This window comes from Blennius ocellaris (genome assembly GCF_963422515.1).
Source record: "Blennius ocellaris genome assembly, chromosome: 4".
Taxonomy (NCBI): Eukaryota; Metazoa; Chordata; class Actinopteri; order Blenniiformes; family Blenniidae; genus Blennius; species Blennius ocellaris.
In genome coordinates this window covers 12,343,770-12,368,124 of record NC_137653.1, presented here as the reverse complement: position 1 = coordinate 12,368,124, position 24,355 = coordinate 12,343,770, and the positions used below count along the sequence as shown (strand labels likewise).

The 24,355-nt window shown below is 45.2% G+C and overlaps 1 protein-coding gene across 1 annotated transcript; it reads right to left on the bottom strand.

Annotated features, from left to right (window-relative positions):
* Nucleotides 1-1,448: 1,448 nt before the first annotated feature.
* On the bottom strand, nt 1,449-23,754 carry crocc (ciliary rootlet coiled-coil, rootletin). Its single transcript, XM_080495555.1, has 37 exons — nt 23,712-23,754; nt 21,011-21,137; nt 20,748-20,890; nt 18,558-18,749; nt 18,396-18,479; nt 18,214-18,305; nt 17,191-17,356; nt 16,999-17,105; nt 16,672-16,899; nt 16,287-16,377; nt 16,121-16,204; nt 15,812-16,027; nt 14,598-14,797; nt 14,310-14,492; nt 13,396-13,540; nt 13,154-13,300; nt 12,384-12,614; nt 12,080-12,273; nt 11,427-11,554; nt 11,128-11,297; nt 10,805-10,984; nt 10,499-10,633; nt 10,252-10,395; nt 9,729-9,967; nt 9,398-9,557; nt 9,113-9,280; nt 8,603-9,026; nt 8,041-8,204; nt 7,821-7,941; nt 7,357-7,520; nt 6,718-6,933; nt 5,816-6,040; nt 5,593-5,742; nt 5,279-5,479; nt 4,369-4,500; nt 3,381-3,554; nt 1,449-2,274 (listed from the first exon to the last, which is right to left on the bottom strand). The coding sequence occupies exons 3-37, from the start codon at nt 20,880-20,882 to the stop codon at nt 2,188-2,190; spliced, it is 5,877 nt and encodes a 1,958-aa protein (XP_080351681.1). The 5' UTR covers nt 20,883-20,890; nt 21,011-21,137; nt 23,712-23,754; the 3' UTR covers nt 1,449-2,187.
* Between the last annotated feature and the right edge of the window lie 601 nt (nt 23,755-24,355).

The following is a 24,355-nucleotide window of genomic DNA, read 5'->3' as shown; positions in this document are numbered from 1 at the left end:
GACCTGTCACATTCATTCATTTTCAATACAACAATGTGACTGCTGCCAAAACAAGATGCTGTTGGGGAAAAAAAACCTGGTGTTGGCTGTTTTGCTCAAGGTCACCGACACAAATGGGGGCAAACAGGGGAATTAAACTTTAAGCAATGAGGAATGGGGGACAACCTTCATGACATTCAGATTTATTTGTCTTTCCTGATTTCTGGCATTTAATCAACAGAATGTCCATTTTTGCCTGCTCCCTGCCTCCACAACAGATCACGCATTCACATGTTTGATTTGGCACCAGCTGAGCAGCTGGGGGCCGAGGGTCTTGCTCAGTGGTGACCCACCAGCAGTGGGATTTGAACCAATCAACCTCTTGGCCAAATCAGCCTCAATCAGGCTGATTATAGACATGATATTCAACTGAATAGGGGAAATGATGAATCTGAAATGAAATCTAAAAGTTCAGCGTTTTGGCAATCAAGTCAAAACGGCATCACACTGCCGCTGATGTCATGCGCACTACTGCCAGTTTCTACTGATTACAACTTCAGAATGATGAGCGTAGAATAGAATAGAACAGAATAGAATGGATCATGGGGAGTACTGAGCTGGGGGCGTGTGCAGGTAATGTGAATACAGTCGCTGGTGGGTCTGGGGGAGATGTGATTCCCTCACAAGAGGGTGTGAAGCTTTGAAGCTGTGACGATTGAGTGCATTAGGCCCGTCCACAAATCCATCCACCTTCCTCTCCACCCTCCTGCTATAGTTCTCCCCAGCCTCTCTGATCTTTATCTTCAGCTCCTCTTGTAATTTCCTCACCTCCTCCTTGTCATCTGGCTCGAAGGCCCTCTTTTTGTTTGAGTGTGGCCTCGATGTCGTTTGAGGAGACACACAAGAACCTGCGCTGTGACAGTTTCTAGGGTTGATTAATGCACGATGTGACTGAATGTTTGCTTTGAGTACTCTCTATTCATCATGTTAACATAATCAGTGTTTTTTTTTTTTTTTAATGGGTTAATTGGTACTTTATTGTCTACATTAGCATTTGTTCAAGCATTGTTTTGAACCGACAAGAAACATTGAGTTGTAGGACACACAGATGTCTGTCTGATTTGAATAATGTCACTTTGTCATAGTTTTGTTCCGTCGTATTTGCTCACTTACTTTAGCTGTTCCAGTTTGTTCAAAATGAGTTGCAGCCATTTGGCTGCATCACACTTCACTCACATGTCATCTTTCGTGCAGCGACTTCCACTGACGGACACGTCATTGTTGATTTCATTTTCGATTAGGCTATCCCGTTTTCTCTAGTGTTAACTTCATTTGCATAAATAATGTGTGCGTGAGTCCATTTTTTGTCACGACTGCAGAGCCCGGTTGTGTGACAGCAGTAAACGAAAGAAGAGACTGCAGCTCAGTGTGCTGAAAGCTGTTTGTGAACAAACATGAGTTATGCTGCACAGCCAGTTTATTCTCCTGCAAACATGTGGTTCCAATATACATTATCCACATTATAATTCACCCGTCTGTCAAGAAGTACACAATAAGCAAAAAGTAGAGTCATCTGGTAAAACAATATACTAATAAAAACACTGTAGGTTTATAGTCAAACTGCGGTTAATATCCTCGCAAATACTCATAAAATACTCTCTTCATGTCACTTAATCAGTCAAATCTGTGCCTGAGACAAAATACAGTGCAGTTCCTTCATTATGCTCAGAAATCCTGTTCTCAGCTTTTCATTTGAATGTGGAGGAATCTTGGCCGAACCATAAAGCTGGCAGGTTTTCATCCCTCTCCTCAGTCTCGGCGGTCTGCAGGAGAATCCTACAGGGTTTTTTTTTTTTTTTTGTGGGGCTTCGTATTGAAAAGAAGCACGAAGTTTATGGACAATGTTGAGCAAAGATTGAGTGCAGATGGCTTCCCGTAATCTGTCGACTGCAGGACTTTTTTAACACAGCACTGAATCACATCTCTACATCTCTTTGGACCTCATCTAAGTTAAACAATTCACCAGGTCAAAAAAAAAAGAAAAAAAAGAAATGCCTGTAGGATAACAATAGTGTTCAGTGTCACAAAACAGACAGATTTTAAACAGTACAGTTAGAGAACAAGTACATTTCTGGGAGTTAGAGTTGTTAATAAACATTCATAATGAGCAGCGTTGCCCCGGGTGAGAGAGCGGCGTGCCGGTGCTCCTCAGTTCCCCGTCGACAGCAAAGAGGACGGAAGAGACGGCTGCCGTCGTTTAATCTCCTGCTGGAGCTGCTCCTTCAGGGTGGAGACCTGCAACAATGATGGCAACATGTCACAAACAATCATGTCAATTCAGATTTGGATCTACATTCTTGGCTGAGTGAGAGCTCGGCAGGAAGCGGATGTTCTAACATCACAGAGTGAGTCTTTTGTTAATGGACGTCAAAATGTAGAAAACAGTCTGACTCAAGTTTTGCTGTATTTAAAGTTAATGGCAGCTTGGACGCGTTTTGTGAGCTCCAGATGACGATTGTGGTTCCTTAGTGTCATCTTTCATGCAGTCAGAGTGCGACTGAAAGCTATCTATTCAAATGAAAAAGCTTCAGTTCTAACACTATTCTACTAGCTTTTGTTTTTAATTAGAGTTCTATTGGGGGCTGGCTCAGATCATCCTAAACCATTTTCTCGACGAGCCGCTTTAGGTTTACACCTCTAGACCATCGTATTTCATGCATATAACTGTGAAACGATGAATAAAAGCCGTTTCTCAACATGGAAGACTTTCATAGATGTAGCAGAATATAGCAAATTGCTTGACGACATTTTTGTCCGACTATAAACATTCCGTTACTTTGTTGGAAATGGAAAATTTTGACATGGAAAGAAAAAACAAACCCAAAACAGCAAAAGAAAAAAGGCTAAATCTCAGCAGCTGAAAAAGTTTGGTAAACGAAAGCCATATTCTCCCTAAAGCACTGAGCGGAGCAGCTGCTACAACAAATATGTTGCTTTTTTAAGTACTGTAAGGCCTAAACCACCAAATCCTGCTGCCTTCTTATAAATGCAGCTGTGCAGCCATGTAAATGTGCACATGTGAACATGTTTCAGATCGAGGTTATAGAATATATAACCAGCAGACTGACACCGCTCGCGAGACAAATCCAGTCTGCAGGATGCAAGATTCCAAAGAAAGAAATGTTTTCCTGTAGGTCACACTGTCTTAGTAAAATAAGCAAATATGTCACGACAGAGACCCAGAAATGAACGACTTTAATTCATCTTCTATACAATGTTATCTAATGCATGGACGCTTAAGGGGAGTACACTCTCCACAGGCTACCACAAACTGCGCAGCACCAAAGACTGAGAGAATCAATGTAGAAAAAGTGTGATTCGACAGTGTGACGTGTGCCGACCTGCTCCTCCAGCCCCTTGACTCTGTGCCGGTGGGCTCGCTCTCTGGTGCCCAACGTCCGCTCCACCTCTCTGAAGCTGCTCTTCATCCTCTCCGCATCTCGCTGGGCTTCATCGCGCTGCCTCATAAAACTCTCGCACAGACCGTGAGACTGCTCCATCTCAGTCAACTGAGTCTGGAGAGGAGACACACATGCAACAAACATGAGCGAGAGGCGAAGGGACGGGCGGCGCAGTGACAAATTTCACAATAGAGCGGATCATCGTAGCTCAGTTGAAGAACAACAACATGAGAAACAAATGTCAAAACAGTAACACATGCAGCCTCGGAAGTTCCTAATTTCAGCTTTTTTGGCCACAAGCCCTACATAGTCTGGGAAAATCTTTGAAAAAAATGAAATGAAAAGTGGCCTAAGATGTGAAACCGGTCTGAAATAAACAACTTTAATGACTGTTGTTTAATTCTCCTAAAAACCCACTGCAGCTTTATTTATTTGCTCATTTATAGCTCGTCTGTGGTTAAAAAAGAAAAAAGAAAAACAAAGTGTTTCTTGTTCAGCAATATGGCTCTAAAGAGTAAAAAAAAAATCAGAATCTTTTTCATTTTGTGGCCTGAACGTTGTGTTGATTAGGTTAGATTAGACTGTAACCGAACCAAATGGCAATTAACCTGAAGTTTTTACATGTCTTCAGTCTGTTCACCTCAGACTTTCACTTCCAGCTGACGTGTGAAGCAACAGCTAAAATAAACCATCTCTTGAGCAGGCAGATGAGGCAAGAAGTAAAATATCTGTACTTTGGTTGCTGAATTCAAGTAGATTTCTTTCAGAACACGAACGTTTACTTAAGGAAAGAAGTTATATTGGGAATTGAGTAAAAATGTGACTGCTTTCATCACGTCCGGCGGCGGCGTTGAGGGTGATTTGGCGTTAAATGTGGCGATCGGTCGGCTGTCGTTCACGGGGGAGCAGTGAGTGTGGCTCAGATCACCTGCAGGATCACGATCTGCTGCTGGGCTTCCTGCAGCTCCTGCTCGGCAGTGCCCAGAGTTCGATCCAGGCGGTTTTTCTCTGCGGACAGACGCATACTGCCTTCCTCAGACTTCAGCTTTTGACGCTCCACCTGAACAAAGACGTGATGAGAGAAACAACCAACATTTCAACATCGCTCATATAAAGCCGCTTCTACATATGATCCATGTATGCTGGATATAATGTTTCTATTTGTTTTAGTGCAAGGGTACAAGTACTGGGTGGGAAATCATATATAATTAAAAATATTTTAACAGAACCTGAAAAAGCTGTGTTTATTGCAAGTGTGATTCCAACAATATGCTGTTTTTTAAACTGTCTGTCCATAAAAGAAAAGAAAAAAATCGTTGTTCTTCATTTGATACTTATGTCATCTCCTTTATCACGCCAAATCTACACAAATATGCAAAATCCTATCCGTTGCTATGTCTTTCTTCACTCTATTGTTTTTAAAAGCCGTCAGTTCAAGTTTTTTCAGAAATCTACCCTAACAGTGTGGCTGTTGGAGTGGCCCAGTGATGGGCCGGTTTTGGCCTGCAGGCTGTATGTTTGACATTCCTGCTATGTATACACATACTTACATTGCTGCAAATCCTAAATAATGAATTCTAAACTTTGAGAAAGCTGAAACTAAACAAAGCAGAGATGCAATGTGTCCTAAACCTCCCTGCACAGATCAAATGCTGCTTGTAAGGCAGTCAACTAATAGTGACTTTCCTTCCGTTCACTCATTTTACATTCTGTTGATTGATAAATTCAAATGATTTTCGTACTGTGAAAGCATTGCGGTACCTTTTTTTTTTTTTTTTTTGCAGTTTATTTCCAAGTCTTTAGATTTCTTAAATACATTTTTTTTTTGTTGAACCGACCTTATCCAGTGTGTTTCTCAGTGCGTTCTTGTCTTTCTCCAGCCTGACAGCCTGTCGCTCCGCATCTCTTTTCTCTGTCTCCAGCATGGCGACTGCTCTCTGCAGCGCCCGGAGTCGTTCCTCCAGAGCCGCCCGTTCGGTCTGGGCGGTCTGGACGCCACGCTGAGCCTCCAGCAGCCCGGCTGAGCGCTGACGCAGCGCCTGAGGTCAAGCACAAGGGGTCTGTATTTGTCTGCAGAGTTAAACTATAGAATCGTCTGGGATACTGTCTTGTCGTCACATGGTTTAGGTGTTGATGTGCTCATTCCTCTAACCTCCTGGGCATTGCTGAGCTCGAGCTCCAGCTCTTCTCGCCGCAGCTCGCTCTGGTTCAGCTCACTCTGCAGACTCTGCACGCCGTCAGTGAGAGTGGCCACGTTTCTCTTTGCTTCAGCCAGTGAGGCCCGCGTCTCATCCAGTCGATCCTAACGAAGACAGAGTAACCGTCACGTCCACTTTATCTTCCAGCTCCACGTTGCACCTCCCCGACTCGCTCACCTGCAGGAGCCGCTTGTCCTGTTCGACCGAACCCAGTGTCTTCTGCAGGGCAACCAGACGACTCTGTGTGTTGCTGTGCGTGGCTGCCGCCTCCTGGAGCGCCTGGTGGAGAGACGTGGTCTTCTCTCGCAGCAGAGACTCAGTTTCCTGGGCTTTAACCAGAGTCTGGTTCAGCCTCTCCACCTCTCTGTGCATCAGAGACACACGAGATTCTCCATCTGCAACCTGCAGTGTGAAGAAATGATGGTTTCAATTCACCAGAGAGCAAAAACAACCAAGATAACGCACTGAGGTAAAAAGTGGTCAGTCACTGAATGGGACCCGGGTTTAAACGAGTCGTCTCTGAGTCGCCACTATTGAAAGGAACCGAATCGTTTGCTGTATTTTGTAGTGAAATAATTAGTACAAAGTTTTTAGGTTATATTAATATTTACATAAATCTAAGCACATGATAACATATATAACTACTGTTTTTGTAAAACTGTGTGTCTCTATTGAATAATTAACAATTACACCACTCCAAATTTAACCTATATCATTGTTTTGAGCCACAAACAGAAATATTTTGAAAATAGAAAAAAACCCAAAAAACTGGTAATAAACTAGCTGGACTTCAGATAAAACACTCTGGATTCCATGTAAAACAGAATTTTCTTTGTTAAACAAAAACAGGAAGTCTTGGCTTTCTGCCATTATTGATGTCACTTAATCTGTCAACTTCTGTAAACCTGCAGCTTCAGTACTGATCAGCTGCTTTCATCCTTTCACTATTACTCTCAATCAGCAACACATAACATAACAGGAAGTGGGGAGTAGAAAGGTATCTGTGCTCAGATTCACTACAATTACTGGATGGACGTTGTGAATGAATGAATGACTGAGTGAGTTTCTGCTGGTCTGACCTGCTTGTGTAGAGAGTCATGGCGTTCCTGGGAAGCGTGGCTCTCAGCCTCCCGGTCTCCCAGACTCAGTTTGAGCCTCTGCAGCTCCCCCTCCAGGCTGCGCCTGCCCAGCTCCACCCTGGTGGCCCGAGCTTCAGCTGCCTCCAGCGCCTCCCGCAGACGCCTCCGCTCCGCCTCCAGACGCATCTCGGCGGCACGCTGCTTGTTCAACTGATCCTGCAGCAGTGCGAGAGAGATGGAGGCCACATTACTACTGGAGACTATGTATATTCAAATACATAAAAACATGGGTGGTGCCCACCTGAATACAAATGAGAAATTCACTGGTCTCTTCTCAAATCTCTACTGTGTTTTCTGCAGTGTTTTTTTTTTTTTTTTAAACAGCCTCAGTTTGCTTGAGTGTCGACTCCTCCTGCAGTGCGGATCCTTGTGAAGGGTGCTACCATTGAAAACAACCACACTGAGACCTGACAGGGCGCGAGTGTGTAGCATCTGTTGTTATTATGTTCCCTGACACACGCAGCTCGACTATTGAGTGCTACCATATGGCGACCGCGGCAGCTCAGCGGTCGCCGCCGTCGGACGACGATAACGAGCGACACGCCGTTTCTCTACAGCAACTCAAAACGTGTGCAATACCTGCGTGTGCTTCTTTTCTGACTCTGAGGCCAGCAGCGTTCGCTCCAGCTCCTTCACCCTGTCACTGAGCGCTCGCCTCTCTCGGTCTCCTCTCCTCGCAACCTCCTCCTGCTGCTGAAGCAGAATCTGGGTGGTGGTCAGACGCTCGTCCAGTCCACGCTTTCCTACAATCACACACAGCACAACGACACAGGCTGCAGTTTTCGAGTGAGCTTTGGTAAACAACTAGATTCGTAATACATTTAAGGAGCTATATGCAGTAAAAGCGCCTCTATCAGTGACTGTGATAATGGCAAAAATCGCAGGTGACAATCATTTCTTATATACATTGTTTTTTAATTAGTTTTTTTTCCATTTTTGGGGGGGGGTGAAGAAGCTTATGGCACTGTAGGGAAACAGATTTGATCTCCCTTCTGCAATTAAAGCAATTCAGCAGCATCGAGCAAAGCTTGCACTACGCTGACCTTCATGGTAATCCTGTAAGGTGTTCTGCAGCTGAGCGAGACGACTCTGCGCCGAGTCTCGTTCGCCCTTCAGCTCCTCCAGCTCTCGTTGCAGCGTCCCCAGCTGGCACCGCACGTCATCCTTTAAAATCAGCAATAAACAACAGACTTGAGCCAAACAAACAAAAAGATTATCCTTGGATTACCGCGAATATGTCTTTTCGAGTTTGACCTCTCTCACCCGCTCCCTGTGTGCGTCACGCAGCTCCTGCAGAAAGTCTCGGAGGCTCCCTCGAAGGGTCTCGGGGTCCAGTTCGACCTGAGGAAGGGCCAGAGGTGTGTCTCCTCTCTCAGGAGAAGCGGCTCCTGAGCCTGAGGTGTTTTCGGGGGTGCCGACTCGAAATTCTGCAATCGATACGACAAAGAGTTTCCGTAATAGAGTAAACCCGGAGAGAGTACACCAAAGAAGAGAACAGAAGCATTATTTCAGTGTTCTCAAGAGGGACTGGGGATGAAAACAGAGATAGATGGTCTTTAAAAAAAATGTTTGTTTGACAAAGCAGCCTCATAGTTTGTCATAGTCACTTTTTCCTGGCACGAGGTGGAAGTGACTACACTTTCTGTCTGGTCATTTTCAAACTGACCTCTGGAGGATTTATAATCATACATTGACTGTGTGATGTGGACACAAACAATTGCCGATGAGCCTGTTTACTAGGAAGAATTCTTGAGGTCTTGATCATAACTTCACAAAAACAACATTCATCACATCAAAAGAGATGATATTTACAAATCACTCGTACCTTTTGGAGGCGACAGCGAGGACCGCAGTGGCGAGACGCTGTGGTGGCGAGACATCGTGCCGGGAGACGTGGAGCTCCCGCCGGGGCTCCTGCCTCGGCCTCCTCTGCCGCTCGCCCCGATACCCAGCGTCCTGGTCAGAGCCGACTGCAGGCTGCTCAGGCGAAACTCCAGCTCCCTCCTCCCGACCTCAGCCCGGGCCAGTTCGGCCTCGGTGGCAGCCAGACGCCCCTGCGCCTCGCTCAGCTGCAGGCTGGACTGGGCAGCCGTGTCCTGGGCCGCCTGGGCGCGCAGGGAAACGTTCTTGGCTTCGTCCTGGAGCTTCTTCTCGCAGCCGCGAGCGTCCTGCAGCTGAGCCATCAGCTCCCTCTCGCAGCTTCGCCAGCCAGACTCCGACTCCAGCAGACGCTTCTGAGTCACGCAGAGCTACGGCGAGACAAAGACGTCACACTCCGAAGACAATCGCATTCGAACCAGGAGCGGCGAATCTCTTCACTTCACTCCGTCCTCACCTCCTTCTTGAGAGAGTCTCGGACTGTTTCAGCTTCAATTAACTTCTGTTTGAGGGTAAAAGCATCTCTGCCCTTCTCCTCCTCTCTTTGCTCCTCCAGTGACAGACGAGTCTGCAGCTCGGCCACCTCCCTCCCTCTCTGCTCCTTCTCTCCTTCAACAACCTTCAACTAAAGACAGAGAAAAAGCCACACACACTACCATCACCACCAAGACAATCTTCAAATCCCGAGACAGATTTCTATTTCACAGACTGAAACAGATTTGTGACAGAAAATATGTCTGACCTGTCTGCGGAGCTCCTGCAGCTCTCGCCGGGCTTCCAGCCGTGACCTCTCCACCTCCCTCAGGCAGCTTCGCAGCTCCGTCACTTCCTTCTGAGTGGACGAGAACGTCTCCTCCAGCACGGCGAGCCTCTGCTCCTTCTCCTCACACTGTCGTTTCACACTGACAAACCCAACACACGATGCCAAGGAACGGGCTCTGAGTGACTCCCAAGTGTTGAACACAATAAATAACAACAAAGGGAAGTTTAACAGTAACGTGCAAAAGTACGTTCGTGTTGATATATTAGGGCGACTGAACCGCCACGCGTTTCGTTCCTGTTCGCATGTTTACCTGATCCTCTCCGAGTCTGCACCACGCAGACTTTCTCTCAGGTGAGTGTTTGATTGGCTCAGAGCGTCTCTCTCCTTGGAGACGTCGGAGAAGTTGCGCCGCAGCTCCGCCGCCTCCCTTCTGCACTTTTCTGCAGAGTCCTGACTTTGGCTCAGGCAGCGCTCAGCCTCCAGCACGTTCCGCTTCAGTTGGTCTCGACACTCCTCGGCCGCCGAGAGAGACAGTCTGCACTGCTCCAGCTGCACAGCGAAACACACGCTTGTTTCGAATCAATTTCAGTTAAAAATATGGCCAATATCTTCATTTCACCCACCAAACATGCTTAGTTTGATCCTCAACTGTATAAGTTGGGGATGAATGATGGATGATTATATCTCATGATACATGTGCCACAACTGAATAATATTACAGAATTTTTTTTTTTTTTTTACAGCTTTTAACTATAATGATAATGTAACAGGTTCTTCCAAGTTCCAGTTTTAATGCATTACTTCCACATGGTCTCTTGTCCTGGGTCCGTTACCTCTTTAAGCGCCACATCAGTGCGCGACTGCAGATCAGTACAAGTCTCTCGCAGACTGTGGAGGTCCCTGTCGCGAGCAGAGGCAGCATCTTCCTGCTGCGAGCGAAGCTCCAGCAGCTCACTTGCCAGAGCACCAACTCTTATCTGAAAAGAGAAAATGTTTCCGTTCAGCCCTTTGTGCACGTACGTGAACAACAAAAGATGAATTTGGGTCACAGTGTGATGTCTCCCGGCGGTCCCCAGTCACCTGCTCCTGCTCTTTGTAATGAACCACTTCCCTGAACATTCGCTCGGCCTCCAGGGTCGCGGCCGACAGCTCCGCCTGCAGACTGGACAACCTGTCAGACAGAACTGTTTTCTCTGCCTCCTTCAGCGACAGAGCCTAAGGAACGAGAATACATCTTGTCAGCATGAAGGGAGAGGCAAACTGGTGTCGAAACTGCAGATGACAAAAGTCTTCGATTCACATCAGCTGCATTATTTGATACGAAAGTAGGAACTGCTTCGTCAGCAATTTCCTAAAATGTTTCCCAGTGTCGGAGTCGGAGCAGACCTGTTGTTTCTCCGTTTCGGCATGCAGCAGACACTGATCTCTGTCCCGCTGCAGACTCCTCAGCTCGTCCTGCAGCTCCTCCCGCTCCCTCTTCGTTCTCTGGAATTGATCCTCCATCTCCTGCCGGAGCTTCCTCAACTCACCCTCGTGTTCCATCAGCAGGCTGTGCCGCACGACTTCCTGTCAAACAAAAGAAGCACAAACGGGTGAATGCAAGCTCATCTGTGTCAACACAATCGTTTCCATGAGTAAATAAATATGCTAATTTGTGTGTGTGCGTGTGCGTACGTGTATATAAACAGCAAACCTCTGAACTCGCTCACCTTTTCTGAAACCAGCCTGTCCAGCTCCTCCCGGTGCTCGGCGGTGGCCTTGCGCAAGGCCTGCTGGGCCTCCAGCTGTGCAGCATTTAGAGCCTGAGTCAGCGCCTGTTTGTCCCTCTCAGCCTGGGCCGACACATTCTCCCCATCTGAGCGTGCACGCCTCAGCTCAGCTGCACGGCAAAAACAGAACAAACAAACTCAACCATTCGGTTCTCATTGTTGCCACAACACGGAGTCCGCGCTGTCTCCTATTAGAGCTCCTTCTGCCGCATTCCCATGCGCTCTGCGTTTTCTCTCACCTGCAGCGGTCTCACATCGAACGCGAAGGCTCTGGTTCTCCGTTTCCAGCTGCTCTCTGCGGGACTCCACCTGCACAAGCTGCTGCTGCACATCGAACAGGCTGGTTTCCAGGGATTCCCGCTCTGACCTGCAGGTTATAAAACGCAAATCACACACATATCAAATAAGACACAAATTTTAAATGCAACACAGAATTAAAGACAGGAGTGAAGTCTTTTTTTTTTTCCCCCCACAGGAGGCGATTCATTATTAAATAGAAGACTATGTACTGTGCAAATTGTTGTTAGAAAATAGAAATAAACTTTCATTATTATCACAATAACATGTCTTTTTAAAGAAAATAGTAAAGATGTTTCGACCCCATACCATTTAACGTGTTTCACATTTCTGTCCCGTTAACCCCTGATAGATGCAAAATCAAGTGCAAAAAATGAAGTCAAGTTCTTGTATTTACTTGCAGTTTCCTTTATAACACACATTTCGTCATTTGATATCAGGGTATTTCTTCCACTCTGCACTACAAGAACTGAAGAAACACTTTCAGAGGAACCAATAACATCAGGGTCTTTGAGTCCTGGATCAGAGGCTGTATTGCAAAAATACAATAAAAAAATTGATTTAAAAAAAATAAATAAAGAAGCAAAAGTCTAACCTGAAAGCAGCCAGCTCCTCTGACAGCATGGTGTTTTCTCTCTCCGACGCCGTCAGCTGGACCACCAGAGCTGCTTTATCTCGAGCCAGTTCGGCACGACTGCGACCGGCCTCCTCTAAGGCCACCTCATTCCTCTGGCCCTCTCCTCTGATGAGACTCAACTCTGAACCCAGAGAGGTCACTTCCGCACAGAGCTGCAAACAGAGAGAGATGAGTTGTGATTGTGATTGTAAACAAGAGAGATTCATCTGTCACAAGCACTTTTTTGAGGAATATTTGTAATGTCGATCAATCTGTGGTCAACCTGAGTGACTTTCTCCTGCAGCTTTAGCCTCTCGGCCCTGAGACTCGGGAGCTCCGCCTCCATCCCCAGCCGGCTCAGCTCGGTGTCGTGCAGCGACTGCTGCAGCACGATGCGGGACGACTCCTGCTCCAGTCTGTGCTGCTCCAGCCGGACCAGCTCGTCTCTGATGGTCAGCTTTTCCTGCTCTGCCTCGCGCTTCTGAGCCTGCAGGAGAGCCCTCTCCTCCTCCAGCTGACCGACACACACAGGAAGGAAAGTTCATATTCAAGGTTTTGGAAACAAGAGGATCTTTACAAACCACAAATCTGCTGCTGAAGGTCAAATACAGATTCTGGATATTTTATTTGAAAGAAACGTATGCCATCAATGATTACCAATATCACATTATTTAATCTGAAAGTTCGTTTGGGCACTTATTTGCTGTCAATCCAAACATAATATGATCCTTATAAATAAGCAGGAATTTAATTATTTCTGTTTTTTGTTTTCTTTTAATTCCGATGATAATTCTTACTGGGACGCTTACACTGATGGTTTTGCATTAATTTGAATACATTTCCCATTAAACTTACAATAAAGTCAGTTCTAAAATTTGTATTTGAAATGAATAAGAAGTGCTTTCTACCATAGTTTACTTTTTCAATATTATATTTCCATCTCAGATGTGACCTGTCAATGAAAATTCTTGAAAAGGTGTCAGAGATGTGGAGGGTTGATACAGTTGATTTCCAGATTGTTATAGTCTTTCACCTCTCCTAATCTCTTCTCACCTGAAAGATGTAGGAGTTCAGGTCGACTTTATCCTGGGCCAGGCTCTCATTCATGCCGCCCACCTTTGCCAGGGTGTCTCTGAGAGCTGCATCCTCCGACTGGAGCTTGTTGAGCAGCAGGGACAGCTCTGTGTTGCTGCTCTCAGCCTGGAGGAGAGGCGACGGACACGCACGGCATGACAAGGTGCACGTGATAAATGTGCAGACGTTCCAACGGAGCACAAGTCGACTTTTTTCCTCACCCGAGCAAGTGCTTCAGACAGCTGGGCCTTCTCTCTCTCCAGCAGCTGCCTCTCAACTTCCCCCTGCTGGTGGGTCTCCTTCACTGACGACAACTCTCCACGCAGAGCCGAGGCTCGACTCTCGCCATGATCCCACTGCTTGTGTCTGGATGAAGATGATGCAAAGCTTACTGTACATCAAGCAGACAGTGTGTGTGTGAGTGTGTGTGTGTTAAGCTCATTGTCACATCCAGGGCATGGACTTAATGAGGACAGTCTGGGTGAAATGCAGTGTGTGTTCACAGTGGAACAAGCTTCATTCTACTTCTTCAACGCATTTCGTACATTTAGAATAGAGTCAAGAAGGTTTTCATGAGAACGTTTTGGTTCAAAAGTGTTTAAGAAGAAGTCAGATATACTCATCATTGCTAATGCAGGGCCACATAAACACACTGTAAAGCTGGGGCTTTCAGTCCTCTGTCAATGTCTTCCTGGTCCAACACACTTGAATCTGAGGGACGTGTCGTCGTCACACTCAGCAGAATATAAGCTGTTCAATACCGGCAGTAATCTAGGAGCAGGGTGGTGTTTTTCTGAGGCATCCCTGGGAAGTGGAACCATCAAAAATCTTCACAACAAATGGCAATCGACTGTTATCATATCTATTGCCCAATCCTGTTTATTAAAAAAAATTAATAAACGATATGACTGACAGACTATTTTTCTCACACTCTGCCTGAAGCATACTGGATTGCTGGTCTGACCACACCTTTGTAGCACAACATAAACGAATGTGAATATGGTGCGCCGTGTCCTGGAATCTTTCTAATAGCTTCATGTGAGTGTGTGTGTGCTGCGCATTGGGGCTTCTCTTCCTTTGGCGGATTAGCATTGGCATCACATTAAATTAATCACCATCGATTAGCCCTGCTTACATCCTCTGAGCCTCCGCCTTTGCCCGGTCTCTCTCCTGAATGACGGCCCCCTTCTCCTCCCTCTCGTGGTCTCGGTCTCGCTGCAGGGAGGACACGGTCAGCTGGAGCTTCTCACAGTCCATCTGCAGGATCTGACAGCTGCTCCGTGAAGTCTGAACCGTCTTCTCCAGATTCGCCTTCTCACTGCGTCGTTCAGGGTGTAAGCAGACACACAAAGGAGTTCATTACAAGCCAGGGTCTGACGGTCAGAAGGACACTGCAAATGAGTTGATGGGACCGTCAGTGGACCTGGTCAGTGCGTCTCTCTCCTGCTTCAGACGCTCCTTCTCCTTCTGGAGGGCCTCCCTCTCTCTCTGAGCCGAGTCCCTCTCCCGCTGCAGCGCTTGGTTTCGCTGTTCAAAGTCTTTTTTGGCCAAATCAGACTCTGAGAGCTGCTTTCGTAACTGTTGCACCGACGTCTGAGCACAGAGCAGACGACCTCGGACCTCCTGCAAAACATGAAGGAGATGAGTCGGAAGAGTCTCTTTGAGTTATAAATTTAAAATGGCCTGTGTGGTTTTAATAAACGTAATTTATCCTCATAGGGAAGTTGAAATTTTATCATTTTCCAAGAAAAAGGTGAATAGTTAATTTTTTATGTAGCACAAACATTTAAGTTCCGCAAACATATAACCATCGTTAGTTTTACTTCCAGTGAACAATGTTAAAGTGTTTCGCGTGTTTGTTTGTTGTCGTCATCGTCTATCTCAGCTGTCATGATGTTCAAACAGAACCGGCGAGTTACATTTGCTTTTTTTCTACTTCTTTATTATATAAGATGAAGAAAATATAAAACAACACCCAAACTTTAAGTGACACATTTTTTTACTTCTCTTTCTTATAATTGTAATATAAATAAATAACAATGGTTACAATAATATTATTTCTTTGTGGAGCTGCCATGACAGTATCTGACTGTACTTTCTTCAGAATTTGCCCAAACAATGCTGCATCACTTTAAGGTAATAAGCAAAGCAAATGTTAATATATAAACGTGTCTATTTTAAATATTCACCATAAATCAGCATAAAGTAAATTCATTAAGTAAAATAATATATAGCAAGAAGTCATATGTATCACAAAAAGCCCGAAGATTATCTTTTTGGAGTTTGGGTCTCAAAGAATTAAAGAAAAACCCCACAAATATAAAACAATTTAACAATTTGGCCCATTAAAGTACTGTAAGCTCCTCCACTGGTAAACCTTCATTTATTAAGCAATTATTCAGCTGCTCCCATCATACCCCTATTTGTAGTTCTGCTCCCTCTGCATGGAACTATCTTCAAATATCACTCTGTGTGTGTGTGTGTGTGTGTGTGTGTGTGTGTGTGTGTGTGTGTGTGTGTGTGTGTGTGTGTGTGTGTGTGTGTGTGTGTGTGTGTGTGTGTGTGTGTGTGTGTGTGTGTGTGTGTGTGTGTGTGTGTTTCCTCATCACACTGCGAGTTCATAAACCGACGTGTCACCTGCAGCTGGAGCGTCTTGTTGGCGACTGCCGAGCGGAGGGCTGAGAGCGCGGCTTCCGGGAGAGGCGGCAGCGAGGACGCTCGAGTGGGGGAGGCCGACCTCCGAGGAGAGGAGGCTCTGAGAGGGGCGGAGTCACGGATCATCAGTGACAGCAGCGGCGCCCCAGAGTTGTCCTGGTCTGCTTCTGATGACGACTCCCCATCTGACAGAACGGTCTGTGAGAGGACACGGAAATGAAGCTGCCTTCTTCATAATCAAGTGTCCTGTGTGTGTGTTTGTGTGTGTGTGTGTGTGTGTGCGGTGTGTACCTGTGCAATGTCCCGCAGTGTGTCCAACAGTGTCTCACTGTGAGTTCTCACCATCTGCAAGTCGGTCCCGTCGTCGCTCTGTTCCTGAAACGAAGCACAGGGTTACGGGTGGGAGGAGGAAGTTGAGTAACGGTGAGCGTCACCGTCTCCAGGACCGGCGTCTCACCTCCAGCTTCCTCGTCAGAGTGGCAATTTCTCTGTCCCGCTCTTCAATTTGATTCTTTTGTCGCTCCGTCTCTCGCAAAGCGTCCGTTAGCCTTAAAGTGCACACAAAGAAGAAAACATTCCATGAGGTCTGCTTTGTAACTACACATTTTAAACAGAGCTCATGTTTTATAAGCTGTAGCGAGCTGTACTGTATAGAAGGCAGATCTACTCTTCATAGTCAACTAACTTACTGATGGCATTTTCTCAGCAAAGCTATTCGTCATCGTATTTTGAAGTTTTACTTGGGCCAGGCTCCTCAGCCATCTCAAACCATTTCATGAATTATGCTGCAATTAAAAACCTGCTCTGTACCTCCATGGGGAGGGTGGTTGGAGTTCACTGACCTGAGGTTGAGCTCACTTCTCTCTGTATCTGTTCTGCTCTGAAGATTCATCATCTCAGTCACTCGATCTCTCAGCTGCTGCTCCAACTGGACCCTGAGAGATTTCTCCCGCTCCAGCGCCAGAGCTGCTCCACCCTCCCGACTGTGCAGAGCGGCAGACAGACCGGCGCAGGACGCGTGAGTGGAGTGGGACATCCGGGCGAGCTCGTTACGCATGTCCGACAAGTCCCTGAGGTTTGAGGGACAGGGGGAAGAAAGACACGATGAGCTCAAGCATAGCAAGGACATGCCGAACAAAGCATAACACGCAGTTTTTAAAAGTTTTCACCTTTCAGTGGCTGTCTTCATTTCACAAACGTGTCTCCTGAACCCGACGACTTGTCGCCACAGAGTCAAGAGGCGGCCGTGTTCACTGCTGAAGTAGCTGTGGAAAGACTGAACGGGAAACGGCAGAATGAAATTAAATGAACAAATTGAGAAAAATCCACATTGTCATGAATCCCCCCCCCCTCTACGCCACCTCCTCCTCTCTCCTCCAGTCGGACTCCTTTTGTTCCAGCTCCTCTCTGGCTTTTGTCCAGTCCACGGTGAGCCGGCGGATGTCCTGACTGAGAGCCTCGTTGGCCAGACCGGCCTGCTCCAACTGCTCCCTGAGCATCGCGTTCACTGCAGACAAACTGCTGCTCCTGAAAACACACAAACACATAAGGACATCAAAAATAATGCAATTCAGCTATTATCCATTAAAAGGATGATGCTATTTATTCACTACAATATTTGACTACACAGAAATATGAACAAGTAAAAAAAACAAACTATTACAAACAAGTCCAACAGTGCATGTGTGCATGCATGTTTGTTTTTAACGACTGATCTCCAATTGAAGGGAGATTATTATATTGTGCACTAATCCTATGAACTGGTTTTACATGCCAAAATGGTAAATTCCCATAAAACAGTCACTTAGACTTTAAATAGCTTATTACTAAAACAAATATAATAATATTTTCATCATACACCAGGTCGAGGAGCCGCCATAACAGAACCCGTGGAGACTGTATTTTCATACATTCACATATTAAGTGATAGAGGACATGAGGGTGGACCTGTTGCATCAAACGTGTTTTATATCGTCATTGCAAAACCACATAAAGGCAACACTTTATATATATTGTAATTTACCATACATGATACTTTATACAATAAACACAAACACAGCTATCTCCTTCCATCTTTCTGGGGTGGAGGTTGGACGTTGATTTATCCCAAAGGATTATGATTCTAACCATTATTAACATTATTGTTATTATTTTGTGTAAAGATGAAAAACAAAAATCACATTTGCTTGAAGCCTCATTATTTGGATACAGCCATGAATCTCTGATGGTGATCGAACAGATTAATGTGAGTAATGGCAAGAATGACGAATGAAATCAGAAAGATGGAAAATCCCTAGTGCTTTTCTCCACCCCGGTTCGCACTGTGGATGTTATAGACGTGAAGTAGAAAAGCGCAGCACCGACACAACATATTGAGGTCTGACCTCTGCTGTTCCTCCTCCAGACGGATCAAAGCATCCTCCAGGTGGCTGCTCGCCTCGTCGTGGTGCCGCCCGTTTGAGGTTTCACTGTGGCTCTAAAAGAGACATTGCACGCGAGAATAAGATCTTCGGAAATGGCAATCTGGGCGACTTTCTCATTAAAAGATCAATACACTTGACCTTACACTCTCACTGTGCTTCTCCAACTCGGAGGTCTTCTCTTGCAGCGTCTGCTCCAGATCGCCACACCTCTTCTTGTACTGAAGCACCTGCAGCAGCAGAAGACGATGTTATCGTCCGCAGCGGTGTCCACGTCTCAGGCAGGGACGGGACTGAACCAGACCAACCTTGGCCTGCAGCTTCTGCACAAGCTGCGCCTGCCTCTGCTGCCCCTCCTGGTAGGCGGTGAGTTTACGCTTGTAGGCCGCTTGCTCCTCGTCCAGCCGCCGCCGTAAATCCACGTTCTGCTGAGCCAGGCAACGAGACTCCAATGAGTCATGGTCCCCGTCTCCTGTTTCCAAACGCAGCGCCTGCTCCAGCTGTGGTTTTAATAAAGGTCGGAGGCAGGGGGGGGGGGGGGCGGAGGTTTACTTTCACAAAAGGATGCTCTATGCAGACGTTCACAGATGTGCACAGTACTGTCGTGATGTGGCTGCAGACAAAGTATCCGTCCATTTTCAAAGCAACCGTGTCTGTCTTCTGACTTCTTAATTGTGTGGAATGCAACAAAATAAAAGAAATCAAGCAATAGACAAGTGGTGGAGGCCTGTTTTATCGCTTGGTTTCACTTAAAGAGAAGAATCAACGCAGAAAATGTGGTGTTTTGATCACAAAAAGAACTTTACAAAAAAAAAAACCCCAACAAAACAAAACCAAATGGCTCAATTAAAAATTGGATCTCAAAATAAAAGTCATGGGGGAAAAAACTTCTAACGGACATGCCTGATCTTTCCTCGGAACACTTCTGCTGATGGAAAGCTGTGTGGCATATTTCACTTTTTTCAGTGGGCTTGTTCCGAGTTTATGCAGTGAAATATAAAACAACAAAAAAAACCTTCCCTGCATTTAGTGAATATTAACTTTGCATTTGCAAACATGATGAAATACCAAACATGCAAATGGGGGTTAAATTGGCGACACCTGAACGATTGTCATACAGTTTGAAAACAAAACATAAATTTGCATTTCAGCAGTTTTGGTTAATGTTTGCATTTAGTAATGGTTGGATTATTCATTGGTATCGACTGCGAGAAATAGTACACACACCGGTGCTGTTGTGGAGCTCTGAAAAATGAAACCTGGTAACATCTAAACTGCTTCATTGAGCTCCACTACATTCAAAATCATGTTTTACTGTTGGACTAACAACACAAACCCAGGCTGGTAAAAAAAAGAAAGAAAAAAAAGTGATAATTGGGCACAATTCAAGGTTTTGGTATCTCAATGGAGTCAAAAGAGAGATTTTAAAACGAGCGACGTGTTTGTGCCAGGTGCTGTTGAGAAAGGCATTGTGAAGTCACTTCAAACAACACTTTGTAGAACAGAGGGTGAAACTTTTTTTTTCTTCTCCATTGAACCCTTTCAGATCACCACTGCAGACCACAGAAAAGGTTCCTGCATGCCATCCATCCCTCTAATTCCCTGGGAAACTGTCGTTTCTTAGCACAATATGAATAAAATTGAATTGAATCAAGATCAACGATCCATGATCATCATCCACCTTCGTTTTGGTACCATCCCAAGCTCGTCTAAAGCCCATGAAGAAGCAGACTGAAATTCGTGATTTTCGTTCATCATGCTCTGTAAAAACGTGCATTCAGTCGGTAATACCTGGTGCGGCGCTTTACATCTAAATTAATCAAGTCATCTAATGACTACTTTCTACTTCAGTGTTGCACATCGTAAATAGAAGGAAGCGACACATCAACAGCCCCTGAAACCGTTCAGTGGGAAACAAACTTCACACTTCGCATGTTTGCTCCACTTCAGCAAGAGCTAACTTGCAGTTTGCACATCTTACATTGGGAATACCTTTGGTACTCAGTGTCTCGCCCCTGATTTACTCCCACATGCAAACCACTGCAGCCACAGGTGTTAGAATTTTGTAACGCTCAATGAGAGTTTGATAAGGAAAGTAACATCAATTGAGGGTCTTCTGAAGCCGTCTGGCTGTTGGACGCATTAATGTTCAACCCAAAGGAAGCTATGCAGCCCACCCACCCACTGCCACATCTCTCAAAACCACTCAAGCCCCTGTTTACAGTCACCCGGGGTGACAGCCGCCATGGCAACATTCCACTTCAGCTCATACCAATCCCCCCATCACCTGGGAGACGAGCAAATCTCACACAAAGAAAAAGGGCGAAAACAATAAAATGTTGAAAAGAAAAAGTGCCACAGTGTTCCAACTTATGTCCGCACAACCAAAAGCACCCGGAGCCTTTAAGAGACGACAATGTGACTTTATTCCAACTCACGTCCATTTGTCTATCAGTTCTTTAAGTCCCATTTCTGCCGATCCCGGCGTCTTTGCTTACCCGCTCACTGATTGCGCCGTACTTGATGGCGAGCTCGTCCCGGTCGGCTCTGCTGTGCGCCAGCAGGTCCTCCAGCCTCGCCAGCTCCACCTGCAGCACCCGGTTCTCCTCCTGCAGGGACATGACCGAGGACATGGCTCCCCCTGTCCAGAGAAAACAGTGGCGGAGGGGGACAATGTATGCAAAAAATTATAATAAAAATACGGAGCTGACAGAACAGAGGATTCAAACGTTATCCGATGAGATATCAAGGAGGGACTCACCGCTGTCGTTGAGGTTCTTTGTGACGATTTCTCGGACTCTGGCTGGCAGGCATGTAGGGGGGGCATCAGGTGAGGGGCCCCGGACAGTCAGCTTCTTTTCCTCAGACAACACACTCTCTTCCAGCTTCTGGGGCAAAAGAAACCCACAAACATGCATGTGTGACATATGAGATCAGGGGACGTAATAATAGCAGCAAGCTTAAAAAAAAAAAAACACAGCTAATTATGCAGATGGTCACAAATGCAAGATGATAAACTGGGTAGTGGTGACACCGGTGCGTTTGGGAACACATCCACGGAGCAAGGATGACAGGATGAACGTCACATCACAGTGTCAGTGTCAGTACTGCACGACAGAAGCAGTCGGGGGGGAGATGGAGAAAGTCCCGCTGGGCCTCACCTGGATCACAGACTCCAGCTTGTTGGAGTCACTGTCGGAGTTTTCCGCTGTGCTCATCGCGGCAGATACTTAAAAGTCCTCGCGGGAAATAGGATTAACCCCCGGGGGAGTGATGCGTCTCCACCCGCCGAAGCCCCGGCCGGGTACAAGTGGTACAACACAAGAGAAAAAGTCTATGACCTCTGAGGGGTTAGTTCTGTGGCTGGTGGGAGACGACGACTACAGAGTTTTGGTGGCGGAGGAGCAGAGTGCGTCCGTCCTTGTTGCCCCCCACCCTCCTCCTCCTCCTCCTCCTCCTCCTGCTACTCCTCCTGCTTCAGCTGCTCCTCCTCCTCTGCCGGGCAGCAGAGATTGAGGACAGCAGGATTAGCAGGTTTTAAATGCACAGCCCTCGTCTCACCTCCACACACACCTGGTATTTCACAACTAAAGACGTCCCTTAAATCTACAGCATTACTCATATAAATGTAACTGGTATTGCTAATTGTGTTGAATAATATAATATAATATAATATAATATAATATAATATCAATAACAAAAACAATACCTCTCACCAATAGTTCCTGCTTTATAGAAACATTTTAAATACATTCAATTCCATTCCCAAGAATGACGAGTAGCATTTCATTCTAGTTTTCCATTTTATTTGCGATTGTGTTCAATCAAATTTAATTAAAATATTTAAAACACACTCAAACCATGGTTATAAATGTAAGGAAATACACATTGTTTAAGGTAAATTGACTTTAGATATACTAATATTGCTGTTCCAAACATCCAAACACAGCACTGAAAATTAAAATTTACAACATTTTGTTCTACGTCGTTTGTATGCCTGCATCGTTCACACAAGATTTAAACCCTGAAACCACTGAAAAAGCTCGTCTGTTACAAGACATTTTTTTCTGTTAAAAAGTTGAAATAAATCATAGTGTCCAACATATGTCTTGTTTTGAATTAACCTTTATAAAGCAATTTGTCATTGCAGCTCTGTATCGCCTCAGTTTCATGTGTCCCTCAGAACCAAAAGATAAACTTATGTCATGAAATCTGTTTAGTACAAAGTTTAACAAGTGTCTTCTAGTGCAAGTGTCTTCTAGTGCAGTAATGGTTTTTTTTATTATACAAAGAAAAAAGTCCACACTAAATTTCACATTTTGAGTGTATTTATAAAATAAATACATAAATACTCTCACAAACTTTATCTCAACAAGAATTAATTATTTTTCCGGCATAAAAAGTATTTTTTTACACTAAATAAATTGAGGTCGGAGCAACAATAGTAGGAGGAGTCTGTGGAAAATGAAACTTGGAGGGTGTGTCCTTTATTGTGTGGCGTTGGAATTGTCACAGACAAAGGGGGTCATTGTGTTGACACCAGCCCTCTCAAACAAACAAACAAACAAACAAATCCATCTTAGCGTTACTTTAGTTTTCGTACGGAAAGAAATTTGCAGAAAAATCCTCATAGTGAAAGCAATGAGTGTACTCTTACATTTGTGTTGACATTACATGCATCTTTTAACTGTATTTCCTTTTATATATATAAACAGGACCAGTGGCGGTAATCAGCAGCCTCTGTTTACTTATTTACAAACACACCTTTCAATTGGCTTCTTAAATACTTCCCATCCCATGTCTTGCGGTCGCTCTGATGTTAATGCAAAACCTTTGGAATAAAAACTGTTTTACAATCACTGAGCATCAGGTGGGAACAGAAAGAAATAACTTTATAGAGTTCTGACGCCCCCTGTTGGTCTGTTGGTGGATTTTTGACACTTTTAACACTGATTATTATTCAAATAAAAGCAGAAATTCTTAACAAAACGTGGAATTGTGTTTTCATTGAAGTAGAAAAACAAGCTCTGGCTGTCACCTTTCAGGCCTGCTCCAATAAAGAGACTTCTCTGTGGTCACAGCTTCCTGCCTCAGTTTATTAGAAAAGGAACAGAAGCCGCAGTGGATTTAATTCAACATCCTCTTTATACAAAAAAAAAAAAAAGACACGCCCAACTTTTCAAAACTCTAAAGAGTTGGAGCACGGAGGAGGAGGAGGAGGAGGAGGAGGAAGATGGGAGGAGGAGGGGGGTAATTAACATTCAACCACGCAGCATCCAACCAACAAATCAAGCGGACGAAGAGTGAAGAGGGTTGCGTGACAAACACAATCTCAGTGTGTGTCACTGTGGAAACATCATTCTGGATACACGCAGCCGCACCGTGTCGATCAAAACATTCCCATTTCCCCGTGTGAAAAAAAAAAAAAAACCAAAAATATATAGAAATAAAAACCTCCTCACCTCGACTCGGGACTCTGCAGAGACTCATCCTGCCGCGGTCCACTCCCTCCGGGAGGATTCAGACCTCCACGGCCGCAGAAAGGAGCCCGATCGTCCGCAAAGTCAGGATGCGTCGCCTTGTTCTGAAATCTTCTCCTCCATGCTCTTTCCGGGGAGGGACTTCCACTTCACACATCATCATGCTGTCACGCGCTCACATGCTGCATCTCTCTGACGCCTTCAATACAAATAATAGTTGATATTTGTCTCAGTGTCATTGTGATCAGTTGAGCGGCTTTCGTCCCAAACGCAATTCAATTGAGAGTTAAAGGTCGTTTAATAACTGTTTTAAGATGTTGCAGCATTTAAAGGGCAGCAACAGTTTCTCCTGCACATCTTTTGTTTCATTTGGGGACTTTGTGTGCAGATTGCAAGTTCTCCCTCTGCATGTTTCTCAATGTATTCCTGCGACTTGCTCTCAGTCCGAAAACATGCATGTGATTTGTCATTTTTCTTTTATAGGAGGACATCATCATTGTCCTCATTCAATTATACTTACTGGGGTTTCTGATCATGTTTAGATTTGTTTACAAAACAGGAGAATAGTTTTGCCTGTTTCAAGAATGCTTTTTTTTTTTTTTTATGTAATTGTCACAGAAAACATC